This window comes from Magnolia sinica, chromosome 19 (assembly GCF_029962835.1).
Source record: "Magnolia sinica isolate HGM2019 chromosome 19, MsV1, whole genome shotgun sequence".
NCBI lineage: Eukaryota > Viridiplantae > Streptophyta > Magnoliopsida > Magnoliales > Magnoliaceae > Magnolia > Magnolia sinica.
Genome location: NC_080591.1, coordinates 5586871 through 5599181, shown reverse-complemented (window position 1 = coordinate 5599181; position 12311 = coordinate 5586871). Strand labels below are relative to the sequence as shown.

Sequence of the window (12311 nt, the reverse complement as noted above, 5' to 3'; positions counted from 1 at the left end):
ACCCAAGCGTTCCAGACTACCCAATCAATGGACTCATGCCCATTAAATTTAGATAATTGTTCATTCGTCCTATTGATTGCTTATTTAAGAAGAGAAAAGGGTGGGGCCATGGTTTGGCAATCTGCATTGTTGGTCTAACCATCCCACCATGGATGGACCATGCCCCAAAACACCATGATTTGAAGATCATAACCATCCAATCTTTGACTCATTTTAGTTGGAGTATAGATAATAATATTTCTTTTCATCTATTTTCAGAATTCAAGAAAGGGTTAAGATTATCTTACAAAGCAGAATGTAGGTGATTGTGTGCATTTACTAGAAATAATCTCATCAAAAAATAAAATAAAATTACGCCGATATTATTAAAAAAAAAAAAACTATGAGGCATGGCCCATCAGATATGAGGCATGTCCAAACTACGGTCCAGATCAACATGCCATAAGCACCTAGGCTCGAAAATAAGGCCAAGACGCTATACATATCATCAGCTGCAACAGAACTAAGACAAAATACATATCATCAGTTGAGAGAGAACATTACGCACACATGCATGCAGCCACCACCGTCCAAGTTACAGGTATTTACTCGATTGCAAACCGTCCAAATGAAGCAACCCAATTCAGGTGCGCCACACACAAAATTGAAACGATCAAGCAATCCTAACTTTCATTTGTACAATGGCAAGATGCATTCATCAAATACATCCTTTTCAAGTTACTTAGAAGACAATGTCTTCCTCCTCTTCAACGACACACTCCCTCCACTACTCCCCTGCTGCCTGGTCCCCATCACAAGTTCATCCCCACCGTGCATCATCGACCTGCTCGACGACCCACCATCGAGCAGATTCTCATCGAACAAAGGGTTCGCATACCCTCTCGATCCCGAAGCGGGGCTCGCCTGACTCTCCCAAGGCCTACCGATGGACCCCACTTCAAAAGGCACCTTCGACTCGTTATCATCGCTTGATTGCTGGCCTACCTCTCTCTGGTTGCTATCACTACTGCTGCTGCTGCTGCTTTCTCTGGAAGTAGTAGTGTCGCTGAGCGTGTCGACGCTGTCGTTGGTCCTGCTCTGGAAAGAGTAGCTCTTGGTCTTCCTCCCACTGTAGAGCGGCAGCAGGGAAGACGCCGGCCCGTCTCGACCCAGACTGTAAGTGGTCGACAGCTTCCGCTCTATCCGATCTCTGTCTCTGATGATTTCGCCTAGACTCTCCAGAGATTCATGGCCTCCGGCCTTCTGTTCAAGCTCCATGATCTTCTTGTTGAAGGCTTTCTTTCTTACATGGAGTGAATGCTGAAATAGAAATATATGGTTCCAAACAAAATTTGAGTCTTCCGAACGTACATGTGGGACCCACATTCTCAATAATCTGAGCTATTGATCCAATGGGCCAGCCCTTAATATCTGGACGCAGATTGCCTGGTGGATCTGACTCTCTGGATCCCACTGCGATGTATGTGTTTTCAATCATCTAAGCTATTGATCCGATGGACCGCGCCTTAATGGGTGAGATATTAAGGCGCCCATCCACCTTGGAGCCACCAAATGAAAAAGCCTAGATTACCATTAAGGTGGGCCCCACATACATTGGTTGGGGATGAACAGGAGTGTTTGTTTATTCACCCTCTTTTCCAAGAAATTTCCAAGGTTTTGATCCCGTAGCTTCTTCTTGCTCCAAAATACACAACAGAACCGTACTAATGCGGCTAGTGCTACTAAAACCATGGACTGGAATAGCAAGAATAACAGTATTGCCCTTTCATTGCCTGCAGATTAAAGAAACAAAGTCACATTGATAGACGGCTTATATTGTTTTATATCTTGTATCTTCGATAAGACGAGAATGCGAACAGTGCGGTGTGTTATAACCAAACATCACATGCAACAATGCAGATGTGGCACATGTGTACGGCATCTTGATTGCTCTTGCAACTTTTTTTGAAATCAAATCAACGATCATGATTCCATAACACAGATCGTGAAATGCATACATACACAAAGATATCAAATAGAAAGCCACAAACTAAAAGCGAGATTAGCCACGTTACTAATGCATAACACTCCTCTGTGATGCAGGGAAGGACGTTCCCCTGGCTATTCTGCATCTCACAGACCCCACCTTGGGGGGCCACCTCACCCCAGTGTGGAGATACGGTGCATCCTTGAAATCACTCCAACATGCTCCCACATCAGTAGGCATCTCCTTTTGCCACTAGTCTAGTTTTGAATTGTTCGATATTGTCCTTAAAATCACGTTTGATCTTATAAACTCATTTGCACCAAATATCCTTGTGATCTTTTGGCAACTTGATAAGGTCCTAGACTCCATTTGAACTCATGGATTCCAGCTCATCATTCATGGCAGCAACCACTTAAAGAAATCCCTAGCTTTGCATAGCTTGTGAAATGTAGCTAGATTATTATCATTAATAACAATTTCATGTTCTGGTACACACAACATAATCATTTGGAATAGTATGTCTCTTTACTCTCTAAGATCTTTTGAGAATTTTTAGTGGTGGTGTCTCCTTATTGGGCACATTGGTTCCATTCCAGTGTGCAGCGTCCAGTTCTCAATGTTCCAATCAATCGTTGTGATCAATGGGTTGTAAGACAACTTGATTATTCAGATCTGTGGGCAGGCATACCGATGCTTCCATTTCCTTAGATGCCACCTACTGTGGCTATACAATGCCATTGATTTTCCCATCTTCAGGGAATATGGCACTACCTATTTCCACAATTCTCGTACAATATAGCTGGGGCAATAAACTTATATTTTGTGAGTCTGCTTATCTTATGAAATCTAAAGATGAAGTTTTTTCTATCTTCAAATATTTGTATAGATGGTTTGCACTCAATTTGATTCTCATATCAAAATTCTTCGTTCTGATAATTGGGGAGGGGGAATGGTGTATTTATTCTAGACTTAAATCATATTTGCATAATCATGAGACTGAACATTGGACCGCTTGCGTTGGTACACCAGAACAAAATGGAGTGGCAGAGCGAAAGAACCATCACCTCCTGAAAGTGACAAGAGTATTGCCATTTCGTATGAATGTCCTAAAGATGTTTTGTTCTGATGCTATTCTCACTACAGCTTTCCTCATAAATCGCATGCCTTCTTGTGTTCTTCACTTTAAATCTCTCGTTCAGGTCCTTATGCCTTGTCATTCATTATTTCCAATTCATGAGAGACTGAGAGAGAGGATTGTGACCTGTGAATCGGTGGCAATCAAAATCCATGTGAAATAGAATCCCATGATTTTGTTGTGATTTCAAAAAGAGACTTTTTCTATATTTGATGTTAATTGAATTCCAACTCAGATCATATACACTTCCCAAATGCATCAATTACAACCGATTCACACTAATTACACACTACGAAATGACCTCTTATTTATAGACTTGAATCCCCTATTGATGGTAAAAACCAACTACTAGATGGACTCTTCTTCCTTTCACATGTTAGCTTGGTGTCCTCGTGCATGGGCCATTTTTCCCTCTTTCAGCTGGTTCATTTTGGAGAGGTTGTTGCTCTATGTATGGTGGAGGATTGCCTCTTTATTACAGCACCTACAATGTAGGTGGACTCTATGAGTGTAGTTGGTGGTCTAAAGAATTCCACAGTAGTATGGAATTCTACAAAACCCAGTTTTACGAATGTCACCATTTTTGAAGAAAATGGATGGGAAAGAAATCATTTTCCTCACCTTTCTTTCACAGGCAGAGGAATGCATTCCATCAACAGAATCCTGTTTTTATTTCCACAGGATTCCAAGTTATTCAAACACTCCTAATCTCTTATGTTTTCTTTCTTCTTAGTTTCGTCGATAGTGATGGAACTCATCAGTTAAACCGTCCAGATGACGTACACATGTGCCATGAGTGCGAATGATATTAAAGTTCCTCTTAAATGAAAATGCAGGTCACCTGTATAGATGCTGAGATACTTGGGCTTTGCTTGGGAACAGCTCCAAGCAAGCTTCTGACCTGGAATAACAAAACAAAGAGAACTGATCACCTACAGGCACATGCACAACTTCTTGTGGTGCAAGGAGTTTTTAGCCACAAGATGCATTAATGGGGTAGATAGAAATAGATATTTAATTAATCTCCTGGCTAAAAATTCCTTGTACCACAAGGAATGGTGCAGTTGCATGTAGGTGACAAGGAATGGTGCAGTTGCATGTAGGTGATTGGTTATCCATAAATTAAGTCTGTAAGTACAGCAATAAGAAGGCGATGATCGAATCATTTTAATGAAAAATGCAAATGGTTACGTGTGGTACGACAAGAGAAGGGTGTGCCCATTCCTGCACAAAGAAAAGAAGAAAAAGGCCCGCAAGGTTAGAGCAAATGATCGATACAGAAAATAATTTGTTGTTATCCAATATTTAAATTAAAGAAAACAAAAACTAATGAATTTCATGTTGGCATGATGTTGAATCATTGGTTGGCAACATGAAACAAATTCAAATTTGATCATCAGTGGTATTGTCAAATTCAAATCAGTCCATGGCTGAGCAGATACAGAGACATTTGGACCATCGGATTTTTTTCCTCAGGCATCCAATATCTTGGAGTGTGCCATTTTAGAACTGAAGAACTAATAGCTCATGTGGTTAATACAAAGTTGTGGGGAGTCTTCCTGAACTTGCACCAATCAGGTGATCCTAACCACCCAGGAGCTGTCCATTGAATGGATGGTTAAAAAATAAAACAACTAACAATCCAAATTCAGTAGGTGAAAAAGGGAAGCAGAATAGACCACATGCATCACATGAAATCATATGCATTTTCAGCACTTGCTAAGAACACATGAATTCTTCAACAAATGAATCTCACTTGATGCAGTTACAAAAGCAAGAAGGATTCTTTCATCGACTGCAAGATGGTGTTGGTTGCTCTCGAATAGCAAAGACGACAATTCACCTGATATAAAACATTACTTACATCCATTAGCAAAAGTTTTAGAATTTGCTATTTCTACGTAGTATCAAAGGCTTCAAATTCCAAAATTAAAAAATTAAATAAAATCTGCTTGTTACAAACTGTGGCTGCATTTGGATGAAAAACTGAATTAGATTCCTTTCAAGTCAAGCTTGAAGATAACAGAATTGAAGTTGATTCACTCGATTTTGATGCTGGGGAAGGTAATTTCAATGGGGAGTTATTTGATGCTCTGGCTGCATATGACGCTTGATATGTAGGCAGATAGAAATGGCACATGTACTAAATTATTGAACCCATCGTCACAACCTACAATCCAAAATCAGATTGGTTGAACAATCCAGACTGCTGAGTCATGGACACTCATTTGCTGAATAAGACCATGGGGTATTTTTCATTTTTAACCATCCAATAACGGTCCACCAATATGGTAGTCAAGTAATCAAATAAGCGAAAATTTCTTAGTAATTTCTCAGTGCCTGTGTATGATCCATCACAACCAAAGTATCAAAGTTTTTCTCAATTTTCAATTTGCTCATTTCCTCTTAATTGGATTAATTATAGCAATTGAATTGAGCATCCAAACATGGCCTAAATGCAAAGAAATTGGATTTACCAGGATGCTTTCCGGTCCAATATATTGCTCCAGCTGCTGGAGCAAACAGCGTTACGATTACTTCGAGTGGTTTCATTGCTGAGATGCAGGTATATTCACCAATCATGTGGCTGGTCTTTGCCTCCATCCTTGTCTGAGAAACATAAATTGCAGATCCAGAGCAATCAAGAACAGGGCTGACTTGGACCACTGAATTGAGTGCAGTTGCCATCAGGAACTTCTTGAGAACTCCGGTCGGCGAGAACGAATACAGGAAGCCGTCCATCGAACCGACAGATACCCAGCCTGTTTTTGTTTAGAAACATCAATCATACTACAACATTGTTAATTACAATACATACTGAACCAATAGCACCTTCATTTGTGTCAGAATTCTTACATGTGGGCCCCACATTTTGGTCATCTAGACTGTTTGTCTGGTAGGCCCCTCATTGATGGTTAACGGAACGGAAATTCCACCAACTAACAATCCCAGCATCCAGCTGAACTTCATCACACTGGATATGGATTGCTGGATATATTTTATTTTTTGACCATCCATTCATAGGCCAACAATCAGATTGCTATGATTTTGTGAAGGGGGGTTTCTTTCACATCCATGTTGGGGTCCATGAGATGAACACTGAATAGCAGAACTCCAATTGTACGGAAAGCAAGCCTGAAGTAAAATGCCACTGGCTTGAATGTCTCCTCTAATTACAATTTGTAGACACTTGCAACTATATTTCCAAGACACCAATGCATATATGGATTTCGGTGATTACAAATTAGAAAAACCAAAATGTAGTGAAGGGTGTGTTTGGTTGCACCAAACATCATGAAATTTGAAGAATTTAATCATATTTTGGTGCAACCAAACACAAGGAAAGAATGCATAAAATATGATTCATATCTGAAATGTTTTTAGTTCAGCTGAAGTATTCATGAACATGGGTTTCTCTAGAGTGTTTCCATATATAATTCCAAACATGCATTTACCATTGGAATCAACGACAGGTGAGCATCCTTCTATACACAACGGACCCGCATTATTCTGCCACAGAATAATTCCAGTCGAGACATCTAGTGCCATCACAAGACCAGCTCTTGGGAAACTGAGATACAGACGGCCGTTGTTACCAGGCGTAATAACTTGAAGTTTGCCGATTGCACTAAAATCCTGGACCCATCTGAAGTTGGGGCTCTGAACAAAAATGGAATAGAGTTGTCCTTCATTGTTCGAGATCTGCACATGCAAAATCCAGAGGTAGTTCCATAAGCATGCAATGGTAATTTGGTGTGAAATGATCAAAATTAAGGGCATGTTCGAGTGCTTTGTTGGACTGAATTGTAATAATTCAAAGTAATTGTAGAGGAAGTGACAAAAATTAATGTGGTCTCACTTTCAATTCCATTCATTTCATGTTGGATTCAAGTCAATCTGCATTGCTATTGGAAAAATTCCATCCTAAGAGTGTCTATTTTTTTGTTGTCCCCAATCGAAGTTGAGGCGCTTCGTAAAAATGGTTTAGATCATCTAAATCCAAAGGCTAGAGTCCCAACATATCATATAGCAACACATAGGGGATGTATTCTAATAAATCTCTCACAAAAAGACCGCTTATGGGAGATGATACTTAGAGATTGGGGAATCAGAATATAATAGAACCATCCTTTATACACATAGCATGTTTATGTACCAGTTGGATCCATTCATATATTAGACCCTAAAATTGACCGAATGTGTCAAAAATATACACATTGGACATTCTATCCATTCAAATGGTGGCCATTGAAGACACTATAGAAAATGAAAATAACTAGTGGTTAAAAGAGAAGTAATTGATAGATTGTCTAATAGGTCTGGTTTTCTTAAACATAAGCCATCCTTAATAGGGCCTGATAGATGGATGGACTGGATAGATAATTCAACCTGCCATCTGCAACACATTCCCACCTAGATTCCATTATATTGAAATTCAATCGATATATGGAAAGAGTGAAGGAAATTTTGAACTCAACAAAAGCATCAAGCAGTTGAGTAATCCACATATAACTTTCAACTAGGGGAATACAATACCTAAGTCTAAGAAAAAAAAAAGGTGATCTTTGTACATGGGCTCTGTATTACATGTGTGTTGTGCATCTCAATGATAAGATGAAACAGTAAATATAACACGGAACATGTCTTGATTTCAGGGTCCTATGACACATTTGGATGAATCATTGAGCTGCATTGTAATAATTATCTCAATGAAATGGAAATGACCAGATTGTAATTACATTCCTTAGCACCCGAAGGGAAAGGCTTTAAAAATGAAGTGAATGTTCACAATTCAGTGTAGTTGCACATTTAAACACAGGTATAAATAAAGCGGCTCAACAAATCTAAAGTTGACACTGTAAACAATATGTGGACTATAAGATCCATTGGGCCCAGCGGTTAGACATTTTTGGGGAGCCGTGTACCCCATGTGTGGAATTGTAGGACCCTCCAATTCCTCCCTAAGCAATTCAAGAATGAAATAAAGACGAGTAATCAAATGACCTTACATATAGGCTTCCTTCGCACTGATCAATGATGGGTGCGGAATCAAAATAACAATCTGTTATGTTTTCTTTGCAGCCTTGACGGTAACCATGCCTATGAAGCACAGGTCCAGTGCTCCACAGCAGCTGTCCACTTAGCGTGTATGCAAAGAGCCCACGGTTTTTTATACTGATGAACAGAGATGAACTCCAAATGCTTATTGAAAGACCGATGATTTCGCTTGAACCTCCAAGACTCGATTCCAGATCCAAGAAAATTTCTATGGTAGATTTGGAAATTCCATCATTCGATGGCTTGATTTTCAAAATTCTTCCATCTGCCACCAAATATATCTGCTAAGAGTTGGTAGAAAAGAAAAAGATTATTAAAATGAATAAGAAAATCCGATGTCTCCTACAAGCATGTTTAGTGTTATGCTTTACAATTAAGGGTGTGTTTGGATGTGCTATCCTGTTCACTTCCAATTGCTGTATTAGTCTGATTGAAAAAAATATAATCATTTGTACTCTACACTTCTCAGTTGAAGTCATGAATGTGTGTTTTGGCCTCATTTATGTGATGAAGCTATACATGCTAGTGCGGCATATGTATGTGAGACTGGGGCACGGGTCCTGTTGTGTATCGTCAATGGCCCAAAAATTGGACTGGTGCAATCATCTGGTGGCCCATCAGGCGCATTAAGTGTGGACCAATACAAGAATTATTTGTCCTCTATACACTTCTCCATTGAACTCATACATATTGTGTACTTAAACTCATTTCTGTAATGAAGCTACCTGTGCCAATGCAGCACATGTCCCTGATTGGAGTGTGGGTCCTGTTGTGCTTCCATGGCCCAAAAATCAGAACGGTGCGATGATAAGGTGAGCCGCAGGTGTGTTGAATTTGGATCATTTGTCACTCTTCCATAACCATCCTCTTTTCAAGCGCATGTGACCCACTAAATGAACAACCCAAATATCACAGACATGTTGTGCATAACGAGATTAGGATTCAACGGCTATTTTGTAGCAATCACATTTCTCTTAGGCTTGCTTTATTGTATGAAAGGATGCAGGTTTTTTATGTCAATGTCTGATAAAAATAGAATAGAGGTTACCTTCCCTCTTTCGTCGTGGACCAGATCTATGTCAGTATTGCATGTATAATTGAGAGGAATAGTCCATGCAACTTTACCGTTCTTTTCAAATGAGAAAACATTTCTTTCATAACAAACATATATCCTCCCATCATCTCCAACAAGTGGATTTGAAAATCTATTCGTGTTCTTCTTAAAAGAGTCTTGACCTGAAAAGGGAAATATCATAATCGGATATACCATGATCTTCCTGAAGTAAAAGATGAATCAATTGATAAAAAAAGAGGAGAAAAAATAACAAGAATAAGCATAAATTAACCTTTTAGCAGTTCCTACAGTTTATTCATATAGGCCACGTTTGGATGCGCAAGGGAATTGAATTGCAAAATTCGAATTTATTCAGAAGGAACATGTAGCCATCTAATTGCAGTTGCATTCTTTTCAAGTTGACCTTGAAATAAGTGTAACTGCAATTTAGACCCCAGTCCCTCAAAAAGAATGGTAGTGAAGGAATTAGCAATGTGGTTATTTCTACTTTCTCAGACTAACTACTGCAATTGAATTGAATAGAGCATCCAAACAATGCCAAACCAGATATGGGAAACAATGTAATGGATATATGGGTGACAATGTAACCGATGATATCAAAAGATGAATGCATGCATGGATAATGATGCAGGGATGGACGTGATGAGGTCGAGAACCATCTTCCTCAGGGGATAATTACTCCGAATCCACGGAGTTTCTCTAGACTCCTCACAGAGATTCCTTGAATCCATGAGGAAAAATAGAAATAAATTCTAATAAATTCGAAAATAAGTTGATTGATGATAAAAAAAGAATTTATTATCCTTTAAGTAGTTATATCAAACCCAGGAAGAAGTTTCATAATTAAACTTCAACTCAAACTCCAAAAAACATGACTTACTATAAATAGTAAACTTACTATTTTATAGACGGCCATGATTTCTACTAGATTTCATGGTTTTCGACCAAAAATAGTAAGTGTCCAGTTTGGCCTAACCATGTTATTCACAGGTAACCCAGCATAGCAAGGTTGGTTGGTTAAAGTAGCTTCCCTTACCCAAAATTATATATTGTATGTGGAAAAACTCATTCCGGTTTACGAGATATGCCAGCATTAGGGTTCTGATGGTCCTGATTACTTCTGCCTCTGACTGGGCCTTCTCTGGGCCATCTTGGCCATGAAAGTGTCTGTGACTCACTCTACATCAGATAAGTATCAAATGATGTGGGGACAAACCACATTTTGGTTCAACCCAGCAACTGTACAGGCGAAGCCGGTCTTTCATTGGCATTGGCCATTCATCTAGTGGGGCCCATTATGTGACGAGGCATGCTGCAGTATCTTCCCAATCAGACAATGGTAACCATCCAATTAGTGGCTTCCAAATGGACAATTACTGTGAATGGTGCACATTAAACAGATAACTATGATCATCCAATGGGGAAGATCTTTGGGGTGTCAATCCATATTGATGCCCGCAATATGAAAGGTGTGGATCACCTAAATGTGATCCCCACATGCATAGTTCATTTGGCTGAGTAGATTGCTTAATCAAACATTCATCTTCCTTCCTACACATACGATTACCTTGATGCTCGATCCATGGTCCATCAACCGCCTCACATGGACCCTAAAAAAACAGGATCAATTCTCAAAAAAAAAAAAAAAAGGAAAAGAAAAAAAAAAAGAAAGAAAGAAAGAAACAAATCTCTTTGAATCAGCAACATAAAAATTACTAAAATCTCACCATATTTGAAGAACAGATAATGGATGCAATCCAGACAACAAACAGCAGTAAAATCTGGAATGGTGTCCATTTGGCTTCCATGAGAAGGATATCAAGATCCAAGACAGTTCGAAACTTAAGGAGAAAAAGCATTACTGATTCTGGCAGGAAATCTCTACCCCATAACGAACCGGCAACCTTTTGAAAAACAGTAAATAACAATCAAGGTCGTCTTTAATTTGATTCTTATTCTAATAAAGGGAGGCAAGTAGCCCATATTCTTAATAACGAAACGTACCCGAGCATTAAAAAACAGCAACTAGACAATTAAATGAATATGAAAACTTGTCAATGGTATATAAGGTACACATGCAAGAATCCAGATTGTCCAAATTGTGGGCCTCAACATGGATGGAGTGTTGGAATGTATTGGAAAAACAAAAGGCAAAATTATTTAAAATTTAGCACCAAGATAAGACAAGCCTTCTCTTTAGATCCTATGTCCGTTGGCATTTAATTCGGAGCGTTTCAGATCATTGGATCATCAAGACCAGTCCGTTTGGCTATTAAGGTTATTAACTGTTCTCAAAACAGCCAACGGTTTTGGATTCATAGATCTGACCATTTCCAGCAGCTGAAGTGCACTATCAAGTGCCATTACAGCTACACTGCCGATGCCACACGCGCATTCTAGTGTGTAACTGAGCATCTCATCCTCCATTTCTCCAGGTAAGAATACTACCCACTCAATCACTTATAAACCACAATTTTCCTCCCATTCTTTCCGATGTGAGACTAAAAACACCACAACTTTTCATTTGAAAATTTCAACACCATTTTTTATGAGAAGACAAGATTTTCGAAACATTTTAATTTTTAAAACCAAAATTTTAACATGGAGCATGGACCAAACTTTCGCTTATTTGTGGGCTGCAACAGACTGGTAACCACCAAATGGATAGCCAAAAGAAAATGTATAGTGGTCCAAATTCAATTCGTGAAATAAGACGTCGTTGTCCAAATAAGTGTGATTTCGTGCTACAATGCAAGTATACCACATGCACTGCGGATGAGTTGCCGCAGTTATTAAAGAGAAATGCTACTATGTTTCATGTGTAGAAGAAATGCATAGTGATTGGGACTGTTGATTGTATAGTGATTGGGACTGTTGATCAGTTGGACCACCTTGCTGATAGGCCATAGCCAAATAATCATGGCGAGTGGATGATCCTGACCATCCTACCATTCTGAGTTGAAATTGGACCATCCTCATTTTCTGCCAAACTCCATATTAACTGTCCACTTGAAGACTGCTTATCAGTTGGATACAATCATCTGAACGTATTTCCAGTGATATCACATTCACGTGAT

General features: G+C 39.1%; 1 protein-coding gene across 2 annotated transcripts; it reads right to left on the bottom strand.

The window, feature by feature from the left end:
• Nucleotides 1-494: 494 nt before the first annotated feature.
• LOC131235352 (protein GAMETE EXPRESSED 3) lies at nt 495-11443 on the bottom strand. Of its 2 annotated transcripts, XM_058232511.1 has the most exons (11): nt 10962-11442; nt 10802-10844; nt 9208-9395; nt 8111-8440; nt 6557-6803; nt 5579-5863; nt 4858-4944; nt 4293-4325; nt 3943-4002; nt 1630-1772; nt 495-1299 (listed from the first exon to the last, which is right to left on the bottom strand). In XM_058232511.1, the coding sequence occupies exons 1-11, from the start codon at nt 11091-11093 to the stop codon at nt 718-720; spliced, it is 2130 nt and encodes a 709-aa protein (XP_058088494.1). In that variant the 5' UTR covers nt 11094-11442; the 3' UTR covers nt 495-717. The 2 variants fall into 2 exon arrangements, with proteins under 2 accessions (XP_058088494.1, XP_058088495.1); XM_058232512.1 differs by lacking the exon at nt 4858-4944 and having other exon boundaries at nt 10962-11443.
• Between the last annotated feature and the right edge of the window lie 868 nt (nt 11444-12311).

Bases quoted from the DNA above. Each gene is read 5' to 3' on its own strand.
- LOC131235352 (XM_058232511.1), bottom strand. From the start codon at position 11,093: ATGCTTTTTCTCCTTAAGTTTCGAACTGTCTTGGATCTTGATATCCTT. The intron at 8,441-9,207 runs GTAACCTCTATT...AACTCTTAGCAG, and splicing joins TCCACGACGAAAGAGGGAAG to ATATATTTGGTGGCAGATGG. The intron at 6,804-8,110 runs GTAAGGTCATTT...TTGCATGTGCAG, and splicing joins AGTGCGAAGGAAGCCTATAT to ATCTCGAACAATGAAGGACA.